This window comes from Acomys minous (genome assembly GCF_964271855.1).
Source record: "Acomys minous genome assembly, chromosome: 10".
NCBI classification, from domain to species: Eukaryota; Metazoa; Chordata; class Mammalia; order Rodentia; family Muridae; genus Acomys; species Acomys minous.
In genome coordinates this window covers 67,712,309-67,737,801 of record NC_140491.1, presented here as the reverse complement: position 1 = coordinate 67,737,801, position 25,493 = coordinate 67,712,309, and the positions used below count along the sequence as shown (strand labels likewise).

At 53.3% G+C, this 25,493-nt stretch overlaps 1 protein-coding gene across 2 annotated transcripts; it reads right to left on the bottom strand.

Annotated features, from left to right (window-relative positions):
• Positions 1–733: 733 nt before the first annotated feature.
• TBC1D13 (TBC1 domain family member 13) lies at positions 734–25,476 on the bottom strand. Of its 2 annotated transcripts, XM_084799356.1 has the most exons (12): positions 25,335–25,476; positions 24,349–24,422; positions 21,916–21,956; positions 21,410–21,471; positions 21,204–21,303; positions 18,766–18,848; positions 16,616–16,775; positions 11,987–12,197; positions 11,407–11,570; positions 4,071–4,231; positions 3,818–3,875; positions 734–3,050 (listed from the first exon to the last, which is right to left on the bottom strand). In XM_084799356.1, exons 1-12 carry the CDS (start codon positions 25,355–25,357, stop codon positions 2,985–2,987), a joined length of 1,203 nt encoding a protein of 400 aa, XP_084655482.1. In that variant the 5' UTR covers positions 25,358–25,476; the 3' UTR covers positions 734–2,984. The 2 variants fall into 2 exon arrangements, with proteins under 2 accessions (XP_084655482.1, XP_084655483.1); XM_084799357.1 differs by lacking the exon at positions 21,916–21,956 and having other exon boundaries at positions 25,335–25,385.
• Between the last annotated feature and the right edge of the window lie 17 nt (positions 25,477–25,493).

Here is a 25,493-nt window from a genome sequence, read left to right as displayed (position 1 = left end):
GGAAACACAGAGCATCTTCCTTTCTTTGCATCTGTCACTGTCTTCCAAGCCTTTACAATGTCCAGTATTCTTAGGACTGTGGTTCTGCTCAGTGACCCAGGGCGTGCTCAATGTGTGAGGGCCTGGGCTCTATGACCAGCACAAAACTCCTAAGTACTTTCATTTCTTCTAAGTATTGCAAGTGGCATTTTATTATTTCCAGACTTTACAGTTAGCATATAGAAATACTCATGATTTTTAGCCCGGTATGGGGGTACACACCACTAATCCCAACACTCGAGGCAGAGGCCTTGGCCTCAGAGGCAAAAACAGGATGAACAAAGAGTTTGGGGCTAGCCTGGACTACATAGCAAAGCTCTTGTCTCTAAAACTAGGTAGAAAATAACCTAAACAGTGCGATGCCAGCAGCAGGTGGGTAGAGGCGCTCACCACCAATCCTGAGGACTTTGAGTTGTGGGCCCACAGGACTGGAGAGAACTGAATCGAGCAGGGCTCCGTCACCCACAGGCTGCACACAAACACAATGTAAAAGGATCAATAACGTGCTGTGTGCAGGCTCGCCCCTGCTTCTTAAGCCTGTCTCCTGCTGACTGGGGCAGGGTGATTTGGAGGAGCCTCCTGCAAGCATTTCCTGGCCTTTCTCTTAGATCAGTTTAAGCGACTTGGGCTCTGTCCTTGCTCCCACGGGTGTCTCCCCCTCCAAGTCTCAGGCCCAGCCAGCACAGTACCAGTACACGGTAAAGAACACACGGTTTATTAACGAAAGCTGTCAACAGCGCTAGCCTGCTGAGCTCCTGGGGCCACTCCCAAGTGAGCTGCAGGTACATCAGCTCTGGTTCCCCCTTAAGAATCAACCAGGGCAGATCCTTCTCTCAGGCAGCATCCACCAGGGGAGCCACCCTACCCAAGACAAAGTCCCGTGTCCTTGGCCTTCATCTCAAGGACCAAGTAAGTAATGGGCACCGGATGCAGGTCTCCCATAGAAACAGATCAGATGCAGTGATTCCAGTAGCATGGTCCCAGGAAGGGAGGGGAGGGGGGGAAGGGAGAACAGGCAAGATGGAGTGTATCAGGGGTCCCAGGCAAGAAGGAGTCAGTGCTGGGGCTGAACCACCAGCTAGTAAGTCCTAGGTTCAGGGGTGACCAGGGCGGTGGGAGTGCATGTGGTCTGTGTCTTTGAGTATGTCAAAGGCACCAGCTCTGGCCTCCCTTATACTCACTCACACTAGACTGTGGAGAGCTGGCCTTCAGGCAGGTCAGGGGCGGGATGTTGACCTCAGGAAACAAGACAATCCATACCTCCAGCTGCTCCATACCTCCAGCTGCTCCACCCTCCCAGCCACTCCCACCTACCCACAGTCCCATGCCACTAGCCAATCTGCAATAAATAGCTAGCCCATATCTCAATAAATAGTAACAAAAAAAATCTCCCAAATATTGTGTGTTTGGGGGAGAAGGTAGCAAAAAGGCAAGTAGTGTCCCAGCAGCACCTAACCCAAGCTTGCTGCAACAGCCTGGGAGGGCGCCCAGTGGTCTTAGGAAGGCTTCAGGTGGCAGCTGCTGCAGCCTTGCTCCCGCTGGCTAGTCTGAGTAGAGTGAGAACCTTGCTGTCATCCTGCCTTTGGGACCCAAACCACCTGACCTCCACATGAAAGGTGGGAAGGGACAAGTCTACTTGCTGAACAGGGACTCAGGGAACGCAGCCCCAAAGCCAGGAAACAGCCGAGCACATGGCCAGGAAGGCCAGCGCCTCTGCAGCTCCCAGGAGTAGAGGGCAGATGTGGCCCTCCTGCACTGAGAGGCTCTAGGCCTTTGAGTTTATCCAATCCTGGACCCAGAGAGGCATCCTCTGTTCTCTTGCCCCTGCACACCCAGGGTGGGAACACGGCAGCCAGAGTGATGACAGCTCTATGGAAATGCATGGAATCCAACTCACAGGCGCATCACAACCGGATGTCTTGATCTCTGAGATGAGTGAGTCTTCAGGGAGCCTCTCCCCCTCCCTCCTTTCTCCATTCTCGGGCAGACAATGGGCAAGAGGCTCAAAGCTTCAGAGGCCACCATTGTCAGCAGCACTTGGTCTCTGCGAGCAGAGCGGGTCAGAGCCCTCTCTGACGGGGGGACCTGGAAGCCTCGGGCTTGGAGGAGAGCAGATGTCCAAGCCAAGGTAGGCCTCCGGGCTCTTACTACGCCACACTCCTCATTCTGCCTGCTGGCTTTAGGGAGCAGAGGGAAGGAAAGGGGGACGAGGTTCGGGGTGGTGTGCTCCAAGAGAAGGGTAAGGAGAAATGGAAAGAGGAGCCGCACACACCTCTGGCCAAGGAAGAGACAGGCAGAGGTAGAGACAGAGAAGGGAGGCAGGCCTTAGAGGGACTCCAACAGACCCTCAGTCCACTTCCAGGGCATGTGTGAAAACACACACACACACACACACACACACACACACACACACACACACACACACACACACACACGCAGACACTCTCCCACCAGCCATGAGCACACACACCTGGCCGGAGAGAAAAAAGGTGGGCCTAGGACTGGCAGTCACTCAGATCTTCTGGGGTCACTTCCTCAAGCAGCTTGAGCACCGACACTCAGAAGTGGTTTCTGGCCCATTAGCCAATTACCTCCCCTGACCAGGACCCAGGGGAGATGAAAGCACAAAGGATGAGGAGCTACCGGGCAGAGGCATGGCAGGACCCTTGCCGGCCTCCCACGCCCCCAGGAAACCGGTTCAGGAGCTCCAGCCCTACTTGGCAGGGCTGCAGTGCAGGGAGGGTGGCGGGCCAAGCACTGGGGAGCAGCACAGCCCATGTGCTCCAGGAGCCGCCTGGACTGAGGGGACCAGGTGGGGAAGACCTGGAGCTGGCCAAGACTGCCGCTTGCCCTCAGGCTGGCTTTCTCACTGGCTCCCTTGTGTCCCAAAAACCAGGGTGTGGAGCGCAGGTGGCCGTTCTTCCAAACCCGGGCTCACTGTCAGGTTACTTCGAGTCTTGGAGCTCCTTGGCTTTCTGTAGGATCTGGCAGACGTCTGTAATGGGGTAATCCTGGACACCGGGAAAACCACAATGTGCTTTTGGAGCAGCCCTGCTTTGCCCTGCTTGCCACACCCACACCTTCCCACAGAGACTGGTCACCATGGTATGGCACCAGGGGCAGCGCCCATGGGGCATCAGACACCCAGAGTATCTACCCCACCCCAAGCCCTGGGTGCCACTATGGTCACGCCTCCCAAGGTCCAAAGGGGCTCCTAGCCTGTATTAGAACCAGGGTACCAAAGGTCTCAGCCCTCTCATCCTGTGACATGGAACCTGGAGCCACACCCATGAGGAGCATGGTGCTAGCTCAAACAGTGTGGCCCTTAGTCTTCCAGTCCCCCAAGAAGGGGTGCTGCGGTCACAGCCATCTTACCGACCTAGCTAGTGAGGATACTGAAAACCAACCATGCCAGGTGTGGGTGAGGACAATGAGGCCTAGAGACAATGTCACTGGCTCAAGTCACATATGGCAAGCAGAGCTGAACAGACCCACCTGACACACACCTCCCTGGCCTGAGAAAAGTCAGCAACATCTACTGCCTTGATCTTACGGCCCAGAGTCCTGGAGGGCCGAGGACATATATACTAATCAAGGTCTGTGAAGACCGGATTCAACTCAGATCCAAGCCAGATGTGCTCCAGGAGTCTGGACTGTGAACCCACAATACATGCTGCTGTTGCCAGCCGGCCCCAGCTGCCAGCGTCTGCCAGTGCAGGGTGGGGTGGAGAGCAGCCACCCGGTGCCTGAGGCTGGCCTCCCCTCCAGAGACTGTTACCTGTAGAAGCCGCATGTTGACGGTGAAATCCCCCTCCAGCAACTGCTCCCGGATCAATCTGTAGGGAAACAAGGGGCGCGGCGCTGGGCTGGGCGCCAGGAGCAGCCCTGCAGCCCGCTGCTTACCCTTCTCCTTTGGCCAGTCCGCTCGGGGTCAAAGTGTCACAGGCTTCTCTAGGCCCTGCTCACCTTTCAGGCCTGGGCACCCTTCCCCCAGCTCGCCTAAGGACTGGACAGATGGCAGCCCCACTCACATAAGCATGGCACAGCAGACCAGGAGGAGGAAGTCAAAGCGGTTGTCATCAGCAAAGAGGGAGTCCCAGATCCGGATGACATCAGGCAGGAGGAACTCCTGGGACAGCAGCAGCGTCAGCCACCGGAAGGCGAAGAACTGAGGCTTGATATTCTGCTCTTGCTGGGGAGACAGTGGGGGGGGGGGGGTCAGCGGCATCAACGCGGTGCAGTCTAGAGCAAGCCCTGTTCAGGAGCCTCAAAGGGCCGCACACAGCCTGGGGCCTTTTCATTTCTTTAAGACACACTGGGAACCCTGAATTTTACATCAGCCCTTTAGATTTGGAAATGATGGCTCAACTCATCCACTTCCTCCTCCTGGATCTGTGGACCAGCCGCAGGCACAGTACCTGTGCTCAGCTTACAGAGCCCGTGAAAACAACCCCGTAAGGCACAAATCCCCAAGGGCGGGGCACTTTGGTGAGCCACAGAGGGTGTTAAAGAAAGCATGCACCACACAGTGAAAACCAGAAACCCATCTATGTTTAAAAACATAAGCTTCAAAGCCAGGCGTGGTGGCGCACGCCTGTAATCCCAGCACTTGGGAGGCAGAGGACAGGCAGATCTCTGAGTTTGAGGCCAGCCTGGTCTATAGAGGGAATCCAGGGCAACCAGGGCAACACAGAGAAACTGTGTCTCAAAAACAAAAAGGAAAAAACCATAAGCTTCAGGCAGGAATGGTGGCACAAACCTTCAGTCCTCGCACTCGGGAGGCGGAGGCAGGCGGGTCTCCTACTAAAGCCCAGGGCTCAGCGTTGGCCCTTAACTGCGCAGCCATCTTACTATCACCATTCTTTTTCCTTTTTCCATTTTTTTTTTCTTCTTGATTTTCAAGACAAGGTTTCTCTGTGTAACCTTGGCTGTCCTAGAACTCACTCTGTAGACCAGGCTAGCCTTGAACTCAGATATCCGCCTGCCTCTGCCTCGTGAGTACTGGGATTAATGCCACCATGGCCCATTTTAATTGTTTTGTTTTGTTTCTGCTTTTTTTGAGACAAGGTTTCTGTTAGCCCTGGCTGTTCTGGACTCGCTTTGTAGACCAGGCTGGCCTCGAACTCACAGCAATCCGCCCGCCTCTGCCTCCCAAATACTAGGATTAAAGGTGTGCACCACCACGCCTGGCGAATGATCCACTAAACAAAAAAAAAAAACAAAAACAAAGCCTGTCTCTAGTGTGTAAGACTATTGGGCATATAAGACGGCCCCCAATTTTTACAGTTAAAATATAGTTTGGAATATACTTGCAGTATAAGACTACCCTTCTTTCAACGCACACCCTGTGTAGCAGACTCCGCCATGTGACTATTTGCAGGCAGGGCACAGACAGTCAGGTGCTTTATTAAATGCCCGCAGACAGCCAGTACTAGCCTACACTGCCCCTTTAAGGCGTGCTGCACTCAACCCAATGAGTCGAATGGGTGGGTTCTGGTGATAGCCAATCCAAGCTCACGTTCTCCTCCTCGAGATACAGGAAGATGTGTGCACTCCTCCCTGCTTAATACTCCCTGCACAGAGTGGGAATCGGCCACAGCACCCCCACTATATGCGCCAGACATATGAAGCAAGGGGAAGCAAGCTGTAGGTAAATACCCGGCATATAAGACGACCCCTGACTTTGGCACAGATTTTTCAGGGTTAAAAAGTCATTTTATATGCCGGAAAATACGGATTTTTTTTTTTAGTGTTCTGTGCATGCCACAAGAGGGCATCAGATCCCATTGTAGATGGTTGTGAACCACCATGCAGTTGATAAGAATTTAACTCAGGACCTCTGGAAGAACAGCTCGTCCTCTTAACTGCTGAGCCATCTCTCCAGGCCTTTTTTTGTTTTTTTGAGACAAGGTCTCCCTAGGAGTATCTGGCTGGTTAGGATTAAAGCATGCACCATCATGTTCAGCCTGCCCAATACTGCTCAACTGCAGCCACTTTCAGCCTCACATGTTAAAGGTAGAACTAGCCTGTGAGTCCTGCCTGTGTGCTGTCAGTGCGTCCTGTCTGTATGCTGTCAGTGTGTCCTGCCTGAGTGCTGTGATGCATCCTGCCTGTGTGCTGTCAGTGTGTCCTGCCTGTGAGCTCTGTCAGTGTGTCCTGCCGGTGAGCTCTGTCAGTGTGTCCTGCCTGTGAGCTCTGTCAGTGTGTCCTGCCTGTGAGCTCTGTCAGTGTGTCCTGCCTGTGAGCTCTGTCAGTGTGTCCTGCCTGTGAGCTCTGTCAGTGTGTCCCGCCTGTGAGCTCTGTCAGTGTGTCCCGCCTGTGAGCTCTGTCAGTGTGTCCTGCCTGTGAGCTCTGTCAGTGTGTCCCGCCTGTGAGCTCTGTCAGTGTGTCCTGCCTGTGAGCTCTGTCAGTCAGTGTGTCCTGCCTGTGAGCTCTGTCAGTCAGTGTGTCCTGCCTGTGAGCTCTGTCAGTGTGTCCTGCCTGTGAGCTCTGTCAGTGTGTCCTGCCTGTGAGCTCTATCAATGTGTCCTGCCTGTGAGCTCTGTCAGTGTGTCCTGCCGGTGAGCTCTGTCAGTGTGTCCTGCCGGTGAGCTCTGTCAGTGTGTCCTGCCTGTGAGCTCTGTCAGTGTGTCCAGCCTGTGAGCTCTGTCAGTGTGTCCTGCCTGTGAGCTCTGTCAGTCAGTGTGTCCTGCCTGTGAGCTCTGTCAATGTGTCCTGCCTGTGAGCTCTGTCAGTGTGTCCTGCCTGTGAGCTCTGTTAGTGTGTCCTGCCTGTGAGCTCTGTCAGTGCATCCTGCCTGTGAGCTCTATCAATGTGTCCTGCCTGTGAGCTCTGTCAGTGTGTCCTGCCTGTGAGCTCTGTCAGTGTGTCCTGCCTGTGAGCTCTGTCAGTGTGTCCTGCCTGTGAGCTCTATCAATGTGTCCTGCCTGTGAGCTCTGTCAGTGTGTCCTGCCTGTGAGCTCTGTCAGTCAGTGTGTCCTGCCTGTGAGCTCTGTCAATGTGTCCTGCCTGTGAGCTCTGTCAGTGTGTCCTGCCTGTGAGCTCTGTCAGTGTGTCCTGCCTGTGAGCTCTGTCAGTGTGTTCTGCCTGTGAGCTCTGTCAGTGTGTCCTGCCTGTGAGCTCTGTCAGTGTGTCCTGCCTGTGAGCTCTGTCAGTGTGTCCTGCCTGTGAGCTCTGTCAGTGTGTCCTGCCTGTGAGCTCTGTCAGTGTGTCCTGCCTGTGAGCTCTGTCAGTGTGTCCTGCCTGTGAGCTCTGTCAGTGTGTCCTGCCTGTGAGCTCTGTCAGTGTGTCCTGCCTGTGAGCTCTGTCAGTGTGTCCTGCCTGTGAGCTCTGTCAGTCAGTGTGTCCTGCCTGTGAGCTCTGTCAATGTGTCCTGCCTGTGAGCTCTGTCAGTGCGTCCTGCCTGTGAGCTCTGTCAGTGCATCCTGCCTGTGAGCTCTATCAATGTGTCCTGCCTGTGAGCTCTGTCAGTGTGTCCTGCCTGTGAGCTCTGTCAGTGTGTCCCGCCTGTGAGCTCTGTCAGTGTGTCCCGCCTGTGAGCTCTGTCAGTGTGTCCTGCCTGTGAGCTCTGTCAGTGTGTCCCGCCTGTGAGTTCTGTCAGTGTGTCCTGCCTGTGAGCTCTGTCAGTCAGTGTGTCCTGCCTGTGAGCTCTGTCAGTCAGTGTGTCCTGCCTGTGAGCTCTGTCAGTGTGTCCTGCCTGTGAGCTCTGTCAGTGTGTCCTGCCTGTGAGCTCTGTCAGTGTGTCCTGCCTGTGAGCTCTATCAATGTGTCCTGCCTGTGAGCTCTGTCAGTGTGTCCTGCCTGTGAGCTCTGTCAGTGTGTCCTGCCTGTGAGCTCTGTCAGTGTGTCCTGCCTGTGAGCTCTGTCAGTGTGTCCTGCCTGTGAGCTCTGTCAGTGTGTCCTGCCTGTGAGCTCTGTCAGTCAGTGTGTCCTGCCTGTGAGCTCTGTCAATGTGTCCTGCCTGTGAGCTCTGTCAGTGTGTCCTGCCTGTGAGCTCTGTCAGTGTGTCCTGCCTGTGAGCTCTGTCAGTGTGTCCTGCCTGTGAGCTCTGTCAGTGTGTCCTGCCTGTGAGCTCTGTCAGTGTGTCCTGCCTGTGAGCTCTGTCAGTCAGTGTGTCCTGCCTGTGAGCTCTGTCAATGTGTCCTGCCTGTGAGCTCTGTCAGTGTGTCCTGCCTGTGAGCTCTGTCAGTGTGTCCTGCCTGTGAGCTCTGTCAGTGTGTCCTGCCTGTGAGCTCTGTCAGTGCATCCTGCCTGTGAGCTCTGTCAGTGTGTCCTGCCTGTGAGCTCTGTCAGTGTGTCCTGCCTGTGAGCTCTGTCAGTCAGTGTGTCCTGCCTGTGAGCTCTGTCAATGTGTCCCGCCTGTGAGCTCTGTCAGTGTGTCCCGCCTGTGAGCTCTGTCAGTGTGTCCTGCCTGTGAGCTCTGTCAGTGTGTCCCGCCTGTGAGCTCTGTCAGTGTGTCCCGCCTGTGAGCTCTGTCAGTGTGTCCTGCCTGTGAGCTCTGTCAGTGTGTCCCGCCTGTGAGCTCTGTCAGTGTGTCCTGCCTGTGAGCTCTGTCAGTCAGTGTGTCCTGCCTGTGAGCTCTGTCAGTCAGTGTGTCCTGCCTGTGAGCTCTGTCAGTGTGTCCTGCCTGTGAGCTCTGTCAGTGTGTCCTGCCTGTGAGCTCTATCAATGTGTCCTGCCTGTGAGCTCTGTCAGTGTGTCCCGCCTGTGAGCTCTGTCAGTGTGTCCTGCCTGTGAGCTCTGTCAGTGTGTCCCGCCTGTGAGCTCTGTCAGTGTGTCCTGCCTGTGAGCTCTGTCAGTCAGTGTGTCCTGCCTGTGAGCTCTGTCAGTCAGTGTGTCCTGCCTGTGAGCTCTGTCAGTGTGTCCTGCCTGTGAGCTCTGTCAGTGTGTCCTGCCTGTGAGCTCTATCAATGTGTCCTGCCTGTGAGCTCTGTCAGTGTGTCCCGCCTGTGAGCTCTGTCAGTGTGTCCCGCCTGTGAGCTCTGTCAGTGTGTCCCGCCTGTGAGCTCTGTCAGTGTGTCCTGCCTGTGAGCTCTGTCAGTGTGTCCCGCCTGTGAGCTCTGTCAGTGTGTCCTGCCTGTGAGCTCTGTCAGTCAGTGTGTCCTGCCTGTGAGCTCTGTCAGTCAGTGTGTCCTGCCTGTGAGCTCTGTCAGTGTGTCCTGCCTGTGAGCTCTGTCAGTGTGTCCTGCCTGTGAGCTCTGTCAGTGTGTCCTGCCTGTGAGCTCTATCAATGTGTCCTGCCTGTGAGCTCTGTCAGTGTGTCCTGCCGGTGAGCTCTGTCAGTGTGTCCTGCCTGTGAGCTCTGTCAGTGTGTCCTGCCTGTGAGCTCTGTCAGTGTGTCCTGCCTGTGAGCTCTGTCAGTGTGTCCTGCCTGTGAGCTCTGTCAGTGTGTCCTGCCTGTGAGCTCTGTCAGTCAGTGTGTCCTGCCTGTGAGCTCTGTCAATGTGTCCTGCCTGTGAGCTCTGTCAGTGTGTCCTGCCTGTGAGCTCTGTCAGTGTGTCCTGCCTGTGAGCTCTGTCAGTGTGTCCTGCCTGTGAGCTCTGTCAGTGTGTCCTGCCTGTGAGCTCTGTCAGTGTGTCCTGCCTGTGAGCTCTATCAATGTGTCCTGCCTGTGAGCTCTGTCAGTGTGTCCTGCCTGTGAGCTCTATCAATGTGTCCTGCCTGTGAGCTCTGTCAGTGTGTCCTGCCTGTGAGCTCTGTCAGTGTGTCCTGCCTGTGAGCTCTGTCAGTGTGTCCTGCCTGTGAGCTCTGTCAGTGTGTCCTGCCTGTGAGCTCTGTCAGTCAGTGTGTCCTGCCTGTGAGCTCTGTCAATGTGTCCTGCCTGTGAGCTCTGTCAGTGTGTCCTGCCTGTGAGCTCTGTCAGTGTGTCCTGCCTGTGAGCTCTGTCAGTGTGTCCTGCCTGTGAGCTCTGTCAGTGTGTCCTGCCTGTGAGCTCTGTCAGTGTGTCCTGCCTGTGAGCTCTGTCAGTCAGTGTGTCCTGCCTGTGAGCTCTGTCAATGTGTCCTGCCTGTGAGCTCTGTCAGTGTGTCCTGCCTGTGAGCTCTGTCAGTGTGTCCTGCCTGTGAGCTCTGTCAGTGCATCCTGCCTGTGAGCTCTATCAATGTGTCCTGCCTGTGAGCTCTGTCAGTGTGTTCTGCCTGTGAGCTCTGTCAGTGTGTCCCGCCTGTGAGCTCTGTCAGTGTGTCCCGCCTGTGAGCTCTGTCAGTGTGTCCTGCCTGTGAGCTCTGTCAGTGTGTCCCGCCTGTGAGCTCTGTCAGTGTGTCCTGCCTGTGAGCTCTGTCAGTCAGTGTGTCCTGCCTGTGAGCTCTGTCAGTCAGTGTGTCCTGCCTGTGAGCTCTGTCAGTGTGTCCTGCCTGTGAGCTCTGTCAGTGTGTCCTGCCTGTGAGCTCTGTCAGTGTGTCCTGCCTGTGAGCTCTGTCAGTGTGTCCTGCCTGTGAGCTCTGTCAGTGTGTCCTGCCGGTGAGCTCTGTCAGTGTGTCCTGCCTGTGAGCTCTGTCAGTGTGTCCTGCCTGTGAGCTCTGTCAGTGTGTCCTGCCTGTGAGCTCTGTCAGTGTGTCCTGCCTGTGAGCTCTGTCAGTCAGTGTGTCCTGCCTGTGAGCTCTGTCAATGTGTCCTGCCTGTGAGCTCTGTCAGTGTGTCCTGCCTGTGAGCTCTGTCAATGTGTCCTGCCTGTGAGCTCTGTCAGTGCATCCTGCCTGTGAGCTCTATCAATGCGTCCTGCCTGTGAGCTCTGTCAGTGTGTCCTGCCTGTGAGCTCTGTCAGTGTGTCCTGCCTGTGAGCTCTGTCAGTGTGTCCTGCCTGCGAGCTCTATCAATGTGTCCTGCCTGTGAGCTCTGTCAGTGTGTCCTGCCTGTGAGCTCTGTCAGTCAGTGTGTCCTGCCTGTGAGCTCTGTCAGTGTGTTCTGCCTGTGAGCTCTGTCAGTGTGTCCCACCTGTGAGCTCTGTCAGTGTGTCCTGCCTGTGAGCTCTGTCAGTGTGTCCTGCCTGTGAGCTCTGTCAGTGTGTCCTGCCTGTGAGCTCTGTCAGTGTGTCCTGCCTGTGAGCTCTGTCAGTGTGTTCCGCCTGTGAGCTCTGTCAGTGTGTTCCGCCTGTGAGCTCTGTCAGTGTGTTCTGCCTGTGAGCTCTGTCAGTGTGTCCCGCCTGTGAGCTCTGTCAGTGTGTCCTGCCTGTGAGCTCTGTCAGTGTGTCCTGCCTGTGAGCTCTGTCAGTGTGTCCTGCCTGTGAGCTCTGTCAGTGTGTTCCGCCTGTGAGCTCTGTCAGTGTGTCCTGCCTGTGAGCTCTGTGAGTGTGTTCTGCCTGTGAGCTCTGTCAGTGTGTTCTGCCTGTGAGCTCTGTCAGTGTGTCCTGCGCATGCGTCAGGTCCTCACCAGTTTCAGGTAGAGTTCTACATCCTTATCCTTCAAGGTGGAGTACACCTTTTCCATCTTGTAGGTGATGCCGCACTGGGAGTCATCTAGGCTCTTGATGAAGTTGTCCCGGATCTCAGCCATGAGGTTGGTGAAGCAGAAAAAGGTGTCTGCTTCAGCGTGCTCTGGGGCAGACATGGGGAGTGTGGGGAAACACAGGAAAGTGAAGCGCTCTTGAGTCCCACCTCACCTCTCGCCCATGCGTCTTGTGCCCCACTCCTGAGTGTCACCAAACTGCCTCTGGAGGCTGGACCTTGGCCACCATCCACCCCTACCGCCATCAGCATGTCTACTAGGCACATGGTCCACTCAGCCCTCTGTTAAGCCCTCTGCAAATGGTGATCTCTATTCTACCGGAAGCTACAAGCATCGCCAGATCAGTGAGCACAGTACTCTAGAAGGCAGAGCTGGAATGGACAGGGCCTCAGATTCAATCCAGCCGGCACCTGCTCTGACGCGTGGCCCATCAGCCTGGCTAGGCCCATTCTCTTTCTCTAGGGAGCCAGCAATGGGAGAGTCGGGCAGCTAAGAGCCTACTCACCTTTCCACTCGCTGTTGGGATCAGTGGCAAAAGTGTAGTAGAGGGGGCCTACGATCTCATTCATGCCCTGCACATAGGCGATGCCAGGGTTGAGCTTGGCATAGATGAACAGGATGCGCTCCACCACCTCCCAGTGGGCTTCACAGCCGTTGGGCAGGACCTCATACTCATTCAGCGCTGGCGGTGTGTTGTGCTTGTGCGGGGAGCTCATCTGGGGAAGAGGAGAGCCTGTTAGCAGCACAAACGTTCCCGTGGAGCCCAGCTTCACTTAAGGACCTAGCGTATGGGCAGGACAGTGCAGGAAGAACACAGCAGGCCCAAGGAAGAGGCAGGCTGATGAGTAGGAAGACATTTCAAGTGACAACTAGGCTAAAAACAGAGGTCACAACAGGAATGATGGCACACAACTCGTCTGTCCCTGTACTTAAGAGGCAGAGGCAGGCAGATCTCTGTGAGTTTGAGGCCAGCCAAGGCTATATAGTGAGACCCTGTCTTACAACCAAATCAAACCAAACCAACCAACCAACCAACCAACAACAAAACATAGGTTACACCAGGTGGAGGTGGCACAGTCCTGTAATCCCAGCATTTGGTAAGCAGGGACAGGGAGCTGTCTGAGTTTGAGGCCAACCTGGTCTACAGAGTGAGTTCTATGACAGCAAGGGCCACACAGAGACACCTGTCCTTGGGGGAGGGGGCAGAGACGGGGGGGTGGGACGGGATGGGACAGAGGTTACTTCTGAGATAAGGAAATAATGGGGAAAGGGAAAGAAAGAACTTCCTGCACAGTGAGAAATCTTAATCTTGTCTGGTGTACCCATAAGAAAAATAAACCTAGCTATATATTTAAGATGTGGGTTTTTTGCTTTTTTTCAACATCAGTTGAAAATAAAGGCTTGGCTGATCTCAGGAAGACTTTGGTGCCTCGGCTCTGCCCTTGGCCTGCTCCAGCAGCAGCTGCAGAGCTGGGGGACGTGCAGGTGAAGCCCTGGCAGAGGCTGCATGAGGCTATCTTAGGAGAACAGGGAGTCCGGGCTGGCTGCATACGTCACACAGGTGGAAACACATGCACATCAGGAGACCACACTCCTCCAAACAATCCTACACTCTTCTCTCGTCAACAGAGCCCCACACAACCCTGGCTGGACTTCAAACTCATTGATAGCTGAGGCTGGCCCTGAGCTGATCCTCCTGCCTCAGATTACAGGCTTTGAGCCACACCACCACCTTTGAACATTTCAAGATGCGGAAACTGAGGCTCATGCAGACTTGAACTTGGCCTGGCTAGCCCAGCCATGTAAGCCAAGCCGCTGGAACAGGCTGTCTCCAGGAAGGCCCAGAGCCTCCAGCTTTCTAGGAATCTCTTTCCACGACCGCATTTCCTCCTGCAGTTCCCAAGAAGTAACCATGGCCATGGTGTGGAGGGAAAAGCGCACACAGATCAGCTTATATCCTTCGCCCTAAGTCACACAGAAGCCTGCCAGAACTTAACCACCCTACCACAGGTCCAGTCTTAGGGATGAGGCCTTGCTGGAACCTGGACAGTCAGGATAGGTCTACGGTAAAATGGGTAGAGCCTGATCCTCATGAGCAACACTACAGTGAAAAGATCAGTAAGGCTGGGCCTTCATCCAAGCAACCAGCATCCATGCAAGACAGATACACAAAAATTGAGCCATGGCTCCTTCACCGAGCCTGGGCTCGGCCCAACTCTGGTGGACCCTGACCCTGTGGTAGGCACGCGGGAGCAGGATGACTGCATTGTTCCTGCTGCCCCATCAGAATCTTGACTAGTCAGCAACTCAGGGAAAAGACATCTGTGCAGCCCTCCACTCCCTGCTCGGGAGGCTTCACAGCAGGGCCCCCCACTGACGAAAGCCAGTGACTTGTGGGAATGAGTCACTACTACAGGTCCCAAAGCGCAAGTGGCAGGGTCTGCCAGATCCTGGCGCTTAACAACCCTCAAGGCTGACACAGCACAGGCTCACTTCCGCGTGTCCCAGATCTGCCCCTACTCTGACCTAGACAAATGCAGCCATCTGTTTGATATCCTTCTCAAGTGTGAGGTGACCTGGACCAAAAGTTGCTGCCCTGCTCAGAGTACTCCAAGGGCCCGCCAGCGCTCTGGACAAAGGCCCCTTCTGACCTCCCCACTATGAACTCCTCTGGTACCTTCCAGCACCTCCCTCTGCTATCTCACTGCTTCTCGTCATTGGGGCCGCATTTTGTTTAACACAATACAAATGATAATTTAAGCTTTTGGTGTGAGACAGAGAGCTGTGCGACCATGGTAGTGGCTCACGGTCCCTGCGGGCTTCCCAGCCCAGCTGCTCCCACCATGTGAAGACCGGCTCTGTCATGGGCTGTGCTGTGGGCAAGGTGGTCAGGGTGCTGTTCTGCATAGAGTGATGGCACCTTCAACACAACCGTGGCCATCAGAGTGGGCACAGGATGCTAATCAGGGCACTGCCTGCCTGCTACATCTATACTTTCCCATCCATTTCAATCCTTGTGCAATAATAAAGCGGTTTTTTGTTTTTTTAAGACAGGGTTTCTCTGGGTAGCCCTGGCCACTCTTGAACTCTCGAAAAACCAATAAATACATAAATAAGTAAGAGCAGGAGGAGGAAGAGGAGGAAGAAGAGGAAGAAGAGGAGGAGGAGGAGGAGGAGGAGGAGACAAAGCCAGCTACCTTTGAACTCACAGATCCATCTGCCTGATTCCCAAATGCTGGGACTAAATGAATGCCCCACCATAGCCCAGGCTTCTAAATGTATTTATTTATTGGTTCAAAGTTTTTCTTCTTAAAAAAAAAAAAAAGAAAGAAAAAGAGAAAAAGAAAGATAGAAGAAACTATGTAAGTATCAACAATCAATACAAATCCAAAACCAGTCACCAGCCTGGGACTGAGAACAGCTGGCAACTTCCTCCAGGGTGTTCAGGAAGAACATGGTGGCACATATACAACACACATGGCAGTGGCTTCATGATATGTGCAGTGGGTTACAGGGACTTCTGCTGGATGGCCTGTGGGAAGAGGAGGCCCAGTGGCTATTGGGGACTCAGGTAAAAGGGCTCCCGTCTTCTGTAGCAGAATCTCTGGCTGTGCCACACGGCTTGAACATTTGGCACTCTCTCCTATCTGAGGACTTTGGCACAAAACCTGGAGTACCATTTTTCTTCCACCTTCCCATCGTGCCGTAGAGTCAGCAGGAGCCTGTGGTACCCAGACCTGGATGGAGCTGCTGCACTGCTGCTCCCATCACACTGGGACTCACGCAGAACCATCTCCATCTCACCTCTAGCAGTGCAGCCTGAGCCTGAGACAGTGCGACACATTGCTGGAGTGACATCAAAAAGGCCTGACACCAACCTTCAGAAAGCACCTAATGCCCTGTTGCCAGTGGGCCAGAAAAGACATGAAGGGGCAGGCTGTTAAGAAAAGCCTCAAGCCGGGCGTGGTGGCGCACGCCTGTAATCCCAGCACTTGGGAGGCAAAGGCAGGTGGATCACTGTGAGTTCGAGGCCAGCCTGGTCTACAAAGTAAGTCCAGGGCAGCTAAGGCTACAAAGAGGAACCCTGTCTTGAAAAAACAAAAAAAGAAAAGCCTCAAGCCAGGCATGGTGGTGCATGCCTTTAATCCTAGCACTCGGGAGGCAGAGGCAGGCGGATCGCTATGAGTTTAAGGCCAGCCTGGTCTACAAAGTGAGTCCAGGACATCCAAGACTACACAGAGAAAGCCTGTTTTGAAAAACCAAAAAAAAAAAAAAAAAAAGAAAAGCCTCAGGGTGGGGAGGGGGGCGCTGAAGTGGTTAAAAGCACTGGCCGCTCTTCCAGAGGTCCCGAGTTCAACTCCAAACAACCACATAGTTGCGCCCAGCCATCTATAATGAGAAATGATGCTCTCATCTGTCATGCAGGCATACATGCAAATACAGCGCTCATATGAATAAGTAAATAAATCTACTTTTTTAAAAAAAGAAAGGGCTGGAAAGATGGCTCAGCAGTTAAGAGCACTGACTGCTCTTCCAGAGGATCCGGGTTCAAATCCTAGCACCCACATTGCAGCTCACACCTGTCTATAACTCCATGATTTGATACCCCCACACAGACACACAATCAGGTAAAACATCAATGAACATAAAAAAAGAAAAAGAAAGAAAGAAAAGACAAGCCGGGCATGGTGGCACATGGCCATGAACCCAGTCTATGAGTTCAAGGCCAGCCTGGTCTACAGAGTGAGTCCAGGACAGTCAAGGCTACACAGAGAAACCCTGTCTCAAAAAACCAAGAAAGAAAGAAAGAAAGAAAGAAAGAAAGAAAGGGAGAGAGAAAGGAAGGAGGAGGAGAAGAAGAGGAGGAGGCAGAGGAGACAAGACCAGACCTCAGGAAGCTGAAGAGATGGCTCAGCGTTCAGAACACTTGTTCTTGTAGAAGTCCAGAGTTCGAGTCCCAGCTCCCATAATCATCCATGACTCCAGCTCTAGGGATCCAGTGCTTTTTGACCTCCACAGGCACCAGACATATACACGGTGCACACATACACACACACATGCAGGCAAACACTCAAATAAAGTAAATCTTAAAAACAACAACAACAAAAATCCCAGGTCCCCAACTGGCACTTACATTTGTGACCCCGCTCCGGTTCCGGGCCACAGTCTGAGATTTCAGGGTTGTCTGCTCCACCCTCTTACGGAGGGTCTCAAACTCGTTCTGTGGGTCCAGGATGAGGAGACAAGGGTACTCGGTGGCCCTCTGGAAGAAGGAGATGTCTGGGCACAGCCTCCTGTTGGAATGGAAGGAACGCTGTCTCTCAGGGTGCAGGTTCCAGCCAGCAGCCCCAAGCATGCTAAGAAGGGGCTGGTTTTATTTATTCACTTCACAGTACTGGTGTCTACCCTAGGTCCATGCCAGACAAGTCCTCTGCCACTGAGCTACCCCTTCCACTGTTTGCTTGTCTGTAACATCTCAGCTGGGTATGGTGGCTCACCCCTGCCATCAAGTACTGGGGAGGCCTAAGGCAAGAGGACTGCCCTGAGTTCAAGGCCAGCTTCAGCTACAAAGTGAGCTCTAGACCAGCCTTGATTAGTGTGTGATTTTGTCTCAAAAAAATAAAATATTGAGCTGGAGAGATGGCTCAGACCTCTTCCAGAGATCCTGAGTTCAATTCCCAGCAATCACATGGTGGCTGACACCCATCTATAATGTGATCTGATGCCCTCTTCTGGCCTACAAGTGTTCAGGCAGATATTATATACATAATAAATAAATCTTTAAAATAAATATATATATATATATAATCCCAAAAGACAGTTTTTTAAAAGGATTTACTTATTTATTATTATGTATACAGTGCTCTGCCTGCATGTACATCTGCAGGCCAGAGGAGGGCATCAGATCACATTATAGATGGTTGTGAGCCACCATGTGGTTGCTGGAAATTGAACTCATGACCTCTGGAAGAGCAGTCAGTGCTCCTAAGCACCCAGCCATCTCTCTAGCCCCAAGACACAGTTTTTTGAAAGGCAGTAGAAATTACATATACATGCTCATTTCATATGTGTTTGTGAAGAGGAACACATGCATAAATATTGTAAGTGTTTTTATGGTCATACAGCCTAATTCTCATAGACCACAAACAGCTTTCCATGACAAAAGCACTTGTCCAGGAGCTAGGAATAAGCTCAGGGGTAGAGCACTTGCGTAGCATGTACTTTAAGTATGTCAAGTCCTGAGATCCATCCCCAGCAAAAACACTGTACATGCATGCACATATCTATTTACATGTAGATGCACGTATCTGCACAAGGATTAACCATGGTCATTTGCCATGGTTTGGTGACACAGATCACCATCTGCTGACACAGCAAGGAACAGCAAGCTCGTTGGGGCATGGGTGGGGATGGTTCTGGAGCACGACAGGCCATCGCTTCAGGTATACGTAGACACTGTACACTGGCCCTCTGAAAACACTAACAAGCCAGTGCCATCACCAGTGAGAGACAGAACCTGAGCCCCTAACCGCTCTTCAAAACTACCACAGGATGAGGAGCACTCAGGGGACTGAGGGGAGGATCTTTCTGTAGACTTTATCCCAAGCCTCTGGGCACTCTGCCTCAGCTCCTTGGGCTAGGAAGCTCTTCCACACAGCCCCGTGCCTCCCATCCTCCTCTGGCTTCCATCTGCTGAGTCACCGCCTCTAAAATGAGGCACCTATCTCTCAGAGCACCAGCTTTTCTTCCCTCACGGCACTTGTGACCTTTGCACTTCCATGCGTGTTGCCAGGTTGAGTCTGACTCCTCAGGTAAACTCCAGCCCTCCGCACATGGGTGCAGCTGGCCTGCTGCTGCTGTACGCAGAATTGGGCCTGTGAGCAATTCCTTGGAAATGCCACTGAGTCACTCTGCATGACTTTCCTGTCTAAACAAGGAGCGGGTGCCAGAGAAGACAGGCACGCTGCTCCAAGTGGAGGGGGAAACTGCTTCCAGGGCGTTTCTTCAAAGGCAACTGGTTATCTCAAAGGCCTCTGTAGTCTGCTAACGCCAGCACAACACTCCCAGTCACCTGTGAAGGCCCATGCTGCACATGCCCTTAGCCTGACTCATCGTACCCCTGCTGCCCAGGTAAGTCATCCCCAGAGGGCCTCGGCCACCTGCACAGGGTCAAACAGCCAACTGGTGACGCTGCAGCCGAAAGCAGACAAATAGGCTGCAGTGCTCTTTGGCACTCCGCCACAGTACAAACCCCGCACAGGGCCCCAGCGGTGAGCCTCTTACCGGACATCTTTGTCAATCTGCAGTAGCACCTCGTTGTCCTTAAAATACGTGTTCCACCTGCTGTCAGGGTTTGGGTTGAGGGGCTGTCAAGAGAGAAGCAGCTGCTGAGTGCAAGAACCAGCCAGGGCTGCAGCTCAGCAGCCTCACACCGAATGCCCATAGACCTGGCTCTGGTCTAGACAGGCTCACAGCTTGCCCCTGCCTCCAGGTACTGAGGAGACGCCTCCACACCACACAGCAGCAGTGGGCCTTGCAGCACATGCTATATGGCAGACAGCGTTCTCGGCAGTGCCCCAGCCACAAGTGTGCGTGAGGTAATGGCTGCCCAGTGTGTTGAAAGGGTGATGAGTGGATGAACACCATCTCACCTACCCTTTCTAGCTTTGAGTGCTCGACACCAATCTGGGAGGATGGGTTTGAGGCCAGCCCAGCTCCACCTCCCGTGAAGCATCCACGGAGCCAGCAGCTGGGTGGAGGAAGAGGAAACAGGACTTTCTCCAGGCCTCGGATGGGCACTTCATCCTTCCTTCTGCCCAGCTCCTTCTACAACTATACAATCCAGCCCCTTCCCCGAGGGCCCAGGATGAGCAAGGAATGGCGTTCAGTGGCAGAATGATTGCCTCCCACATCTGAGGTCCCCTGCTCAGTCGCCAACATCGTAAGAGGCAACAAACGGAGCATTTAGTCAGGGGGAATCCCGGCCCTTCGGAGGCTGGAAGCAGGAAGGCTGCCAGTCTGAAGGAAGCCTGGGCTACCTAGCAAGACCCTGCTCAAAAACCAAACAAAAAAACTCCATTTTGGGCATACAACAGGGTGCACAAGCATAAAGACCTAAGTTCAGGGCCGAGTGTAGTGGCGCACGCCTTTAATCCCAGCACTCGGAGGCAGAGACAGGTGGGTGTCTTTGAGTTCGAGGCCAGCCTGGTCTACAAAGTGAGTCCAGGAAAGCCAGGGCTACACAGAGAAACCCTGTCTTAAGTTTGGTTTGTTTGGTTTTGGGTTTTGGTTTTTAGAGACAGGGTCTCTCTGTGTTAGCCTTGGCTATCCTGGACTTGCTTTGAAATCAGGGTCACCTTTGGATATGACGTGAGTTCCAGCGTGGAGCATGAATTACTTTTTATTTTTTATTTTATTTTTTATTAGGTATACAGTGCTCTGCCTGCACACCCGCACACCAGAGGAGGGCACTAGATCACCATTATAGATGGTTGTGAGCCACCATGTGGTTGCTGGGAATTGAACTCAGGACCTCTGGAAGAACAGCCAGTGCTTTTAACCTCTGAGCCATCTCTCCAGCCCTGCATGAACTACTCTTAAAAAGGACCTCAGTTCCCAGCATCACACAGCGGCTCACAGGCATCGGTGCCTCCAGTTCCAGGGGATCTGATACCCTCTTCTGGCCAAGCATGCACACAGAACACGTACATACATGTAAGCAAAATGCTTATACATATAAAACAAATGAAGCTAAAAAGTTTAATTCATCTTTTATTAGCTTTATTTTATTAAAAGAGAGGGCTGGAGAGATGGCTCAGCAGTTGAGAGCACCGACAGGTCTTCCAGAGGACCTGGGTTCAATTCCCAGCACCCACATGGCACCTCACAACTGTCTGTAACTACAGCTCTAGTGGATCTGATGCCCTCACATAGACATACATGCAGGCAAAATGCCAATGCACATAAAAAATTTTATTTATTTATTAATTTAAAAAAAAAAGCAAGCCGGAAGTGGTGGTGCACACCTGTAATCCCAGCACTCGGGAGGCAGAAGCAGGAGGATCACTGTGAGTTTGAGGCCAGCCTGGTCTACAAAGTGACCTAGGACAGCCAAGGCTACACAGAGAGACCTTGTCTCAAAAAAACAAACAAACAAACAAACAAAAAAACAAAACAAAAATCTGAGCTGGGCAATGGTGGTGTGTGCCTTTAATCCCAGCACTCCAGAGGCAGAGGCAGGCAGACTTCTTTGAGTTCAAGGCCAGCCTGGGCTACAGAGCAAGTTTCAAGACAGCCATGGCTACACAGAGAAACCCTTTCATAAAAACCAACCAACTAAAAAACTACATAAATAAGCTAGTCATGGTGGCGCACGCTTTTAATCCCAGCACTAGGGAGGCAGAGGCAGGTGGATAACTGTGAGTTCAAGGCTGGCCTGGTCTACAAAGCGAGTCCAGGACAGCCAGGGCTACACAGAGACCCTGTCTCGAAAAACCAAAAAAAAAAAAAACCCATAAATAAGTAAATGCCCTGGTGAGGGTTCCAGAGACCCTCAGAACAGTAGCCTAAGGCTCCTGTGGTTGCTGTGTGCCTGGAATAAGCAGGAGACAGGCAAGCGACCACAGAAGGGAGCACTGACAGCAATGCAGGCCAGGGGCCCTTGCTGGTCCAAGCCTCTCCCTGTCCCATGTGCACTCGCAGCCCACAACAACCCTACTTACATGGTCCTCAAAGGTCACGTCCTCCCTGGATACGCCCATGTTGGCCTTGGCAATGCCGGGCTGGATAATCATCTCCCTCAGGAACTGAGAATAGAGCCCCCTGCAGGAGAGCAGGGCGGAGAAGGATGAGTCCAGAGACCCACAGGAGGCAACAGGCTCCCCATGAGGTCAAAGCCCTCGGGACGCCCCATGCTTGCAGGTCTCACCTCTGCTTGGCCAGGATGGAAGTCCACGAGGCTCTCTCCAAAGGGAGGTAGTTCAAGAGGATCTACACAGACAATACCACACAGCTCTGGTGACATCCCTGCCCCATGCTGAACAGTGGCCTCCCTCCTCCACGCCCAGCTCAGCCCTTCCTCCGCTTTCCTCACACTGCTCTAAGTGAGGGGAGAACTTGGTGGTGAGGGGCTGGGAACCAGGAGCAGAGGCTGCCATCACCTCAGCCAGGGGCCTCAGCCTTGGCCTCTGCTTTGGTCTAGTCAGCATCACTTCCACTGCGAACATGCACCAGGAAGTGAAATCTTTCCTGGCATTTACTGTTCCATCCCCAAAGGAACCCTGGAGGGGAAGCCAAGAGAACAGAAACCCCCACAGCTTCCAGGAAGACTTCCTCAGACAAGCCAGGAAAGGAGCAGAGAGGAAGGGCCAGGAGGAGGCCCACGCAAGACCCCCAGGACTCAGAACCAAGAAGCCCCACCCCAGGCACACCCACCTTCCAGCAGAGGCACCGCAGTCCGCCCTCAAAGGGGATGCCTGTGGACACAGCAGGCAAAGGTCACGCCAAGCCAGAGTTCCAGAATCCCCCAGCCCTGCACCTTGGAGCCATTCGGCAGGGAGTGGAGCGGGCAAGAAGCACCTCAGGAACCATTCTCCGCCAAAGGAGTGTCTAAGCTGGATGCTCATACTTTCTGTCTACAGCCCTGACCCCCCAGCCCAGAGCCTCACAAGTCTGGAACCTTCTCATCGTTGGTATTTCTTCAAAGGGGCCACTGTCAACTACCAACTCTACTCAAAGTCAGGCTCTTCCTTCAGGGGGAGCGCACAGAGTTTCATAGAGCCCAGGCTGGCCTCAAATTCACTATGGAACCAGGGAGGAACTTCTGATCCTCTTGCTCAAATCTCCTCAGTGACAGGAATACAGGTGTTTATGGGGTGCTGAGGTGTGAGGCTCTATTCACGGTAGGCGAGCACTGAACTATATGCCCTGTTGTTGTTAAATTACCAATAGGGCCTAACAATATTTATTATCTGGCTTATAATTATTATTATGACAGTATAACCCACTAGCAATCAATCAAGACACAGACACCTGTTGTATTTTAAAATAGCCTTAGTTAACCTGGGGCAGGGCAGACATTAATCCTTTAAACTCTTCCCATAGCGGGGCAGGTGTGGGATCCCTGTCCCAATCCCATGGCATCTGCTTCTAATATTTCTATCACGCTACCTCCCAGCCATAGTCCCAAATACTTGCTAACGTTCTTCATCTGGGCCAAATCCTCCATCCATGCCAGTCATGTGCTTTTCCTCCACCTAACCCATAGCAGCATTCTTTTTCCTCCCAAGATTCTGTCCCTCTGAGCCAGGGAACCTTAGCCACACCTAACTCATTTGCCCTGCCCAGGTGTGAAGGCTTTTTATTAATTAGCATGAAAATACATCAGACCAACCCCCAACAATGCCCTGCTCTCTAATTCTTATTTATTTATTTATTTTTGGTTTTTCGAGACAGGGTTTCTCTGTGTAGCCTTGGCTGTCCTGGAGTCACTTTGTAGACCAGGCTGGCCTTGAACTCACAGCAATTCGTCTGCCTCTGCCTCCCAGGTGCTGGGATTACAGGCATGCGTCACCACTGCCTGGCTGCTCTCTAATTTTTATTTTATTTTTTTGAGATAAGGTCTCACTAGATAGTCCTGGCTGTGCTGAAACTCACAGAGATTCACCTGCCTCTGCCTCCTGTTCCAGGACTACAGGTGTGAACCTTTATCCTGATGCCAGGCATCAGTGTCTCTGCTTATACACAACGGCTTCTGCAAACACCCATCAAAACTGGAATTATATAAACATGTGAGTATGAACTTAGTGTGTGTAACTCCTACAAATGGGCAGGCCTCAGACAAACAAGAGTATACTTTTTTGTTGTTATGCCCCTATGGCCGGCCCAGGACACAGAATACAAACCCCATTCCACATTTGTGAAATTCAAACCCAACTGCCAGGTTAAGAGCTCTGTGCCAAAGCCAGGTGGTGGGGGCACACCTTTAATCCCAGCACTTGTGAGGCACAGGCAGAGGCAGGCGGATCTCTGTGAGTTCAAGGCCAGCCTGGTCTACAAAGCGACTCCAGAACAGCCAAGGTTACACAGAGAAACCCTGTCGGGGTGGGGTGGGGGGAGCTATTAGTTCACTAATTCCCATTTTAGCTCCAGTAAGTATGGAAGGTTAGATCTGTCACCCTCATTTGCAGATAAAGAAACTTCTCTGTAGACGCAGAGCAACCAAGGATGAAGACATGGGCGTAGTGTGCATGAGCTCAGCACCATCACCACAGACAGCCCACCCTCTGGGGCCTTCCCCCACTGCAGAATGAGCAGGCCAACGTCTGCAACGCTGCCAGGGTTTGCAGAACCGCTCTGAGGAAGTTTCCCTGGCACCTGCCCCACCTCATGACCCAGGCAACTTAGTGTGCCCTGCACAGCCACCGGACAGAACACTGCAACAACGACCTATGTGAACACCCTGGGATGTCGTCACAGTCAGGATAAAAACCCAGCCGGCTCTAGGCTGGAACTTTAACCATGAGGAAGGGCAAAGTCAAACATGGCCGATGTTCAATTCCTTAAAGTCGGTGTTCTAAGGCTTAGGTTTTAACATTATTAACCAGAGGTCACACTCTCAGCTCTGATCCAAAGCCAGGTGGAAAAACTGGGAACCACCCTGTCACTTCCTTAACAGGGGAAACTAGCTGAAAGTGACAAAAGGCCTCACCTAGGCTCAAAAAGTTACCACCATTTCGATCTTCAGGCCACCCGAGGGACTCTGGGGACTCACGTGGCTCCCTTTCTAAGCGCCTAAGGGTGACATCCAGGCAGCTCGATGCAAACTGGCAGGTTTCCAGGGAAACCCTGAGTGAAATTGTGTCTTACCACTAAAACTGAGTTCTCGAAGCTTTCCCAACACAATGGAGGGCTCCTTCAGGACATCCTGGAAATCTGCAATCCTTCAAAGGCAGGAAAGGAAACCACAGAGGTAACAGGCTTAATGACTACTCTTGCAGCCCACGGATCCCTTACCCCCAACAGTCTCCAACCACCAGCTTGGGGAAGTGGGCAACGCAAGCTTCTTCCTCTAAAATCTGCAATGCCGAAGGGCAACGAGGGCTGTCCTTCCAGTCAAAGGGGTTTGAAATGAGAACTTAGCATCAAGCACCTTCCAGCGTTTGGTGAACTGGCATTTCCTGGGCACTTGCGACGGCCAAGTCCAGCCCACAGCACACACTAGCTGAATTCTCACAACCAAGCTTCGCAGAAATTTGATCCACGGACAACGGACCTATACACTCTCCCTCACCACTCCCGCAGCTCTGGGCTAGAGGGGGGAGGGGGCGCAGACTTCTCGGGCCTGCCCTCAGGCAAGGACAAAAGACTAGAAAATTACTCCAGGAGTGACCACAATGTTGCCTGGTTTGGGGGGGGGGGGGAGGTGTGAGATGGAGGATAAGAAGCCAGACGGGAGAATCCGAGTTCTCTAATGTTTCCCCTGAGCAAGGAGCACAGGAGCAGGGACATTTGGGGGGCGGAGGAGAGGATCCTGGAGCCAGGAGCGGGGAAGGCAATAGGGGGCTGGACAAGGGAGACCCCCAGGGAAACGGGAGGGGGGCGGAGGAGAGGGACAGAGAGAGAGAGAGAGAGAGAGAGAGAGAGAGAGAGAGAGGGAACACCAAGGTAAGAGAGCTGCTCCTCCCCCTCTGCCACACAGCACACGGGCAATGAAACTGGAAAGTGGGAGCCGGGGGCCCGCCGCCGGGGAATGGGGGCTATTCTTGGCCGCACATGCGCTGAGCAGCTCTGGCTACAGCAGGCGCGGCCTGCGGGGGCAGTCTGGGTGCAGTCCAGCCCTCGGGTCTCCTTACCGGCTCTTGTGCAGACTCGACATGGTGTTGACTTCCGGACCCCCGAGCTGCTTTTGCAGCCCCAGCTGCCGCCACCGCGCCCCCCCTCCCTCCCTCCGGGGACACGGTGCGCTGAGCAAAAGCTTCCGGCGGGAAGCGAGGCAGCGAGCCTGCGGGTTC

What these genes read in the sequence shown, in the direction of transcription:
- TBC1D13 (XM_084799356.1), bottom strand. Translation starts at nt 25,357, where the DNA reads ATGTCGAGTCTGCACAAGAGCCG. An exon ending in TCGAGAACTCAGTTTTAGTG is followed by an intron (nt 21,957 to 24,348) that starts GTAAGACACAAT and finishes CTGTGTCCACAG; the next exon opens with GCATCCCCTTTGAGGGCGGA. An exon ending in ACGTGACCTTTGAGGACCAT is followed by an intron (nt 18,849 to 21,203) that starts GTAAGTAGGGTT and finishes CTCTCTTGACAG; the next exon opens with CCCCTCAACCCAAACCCTGA.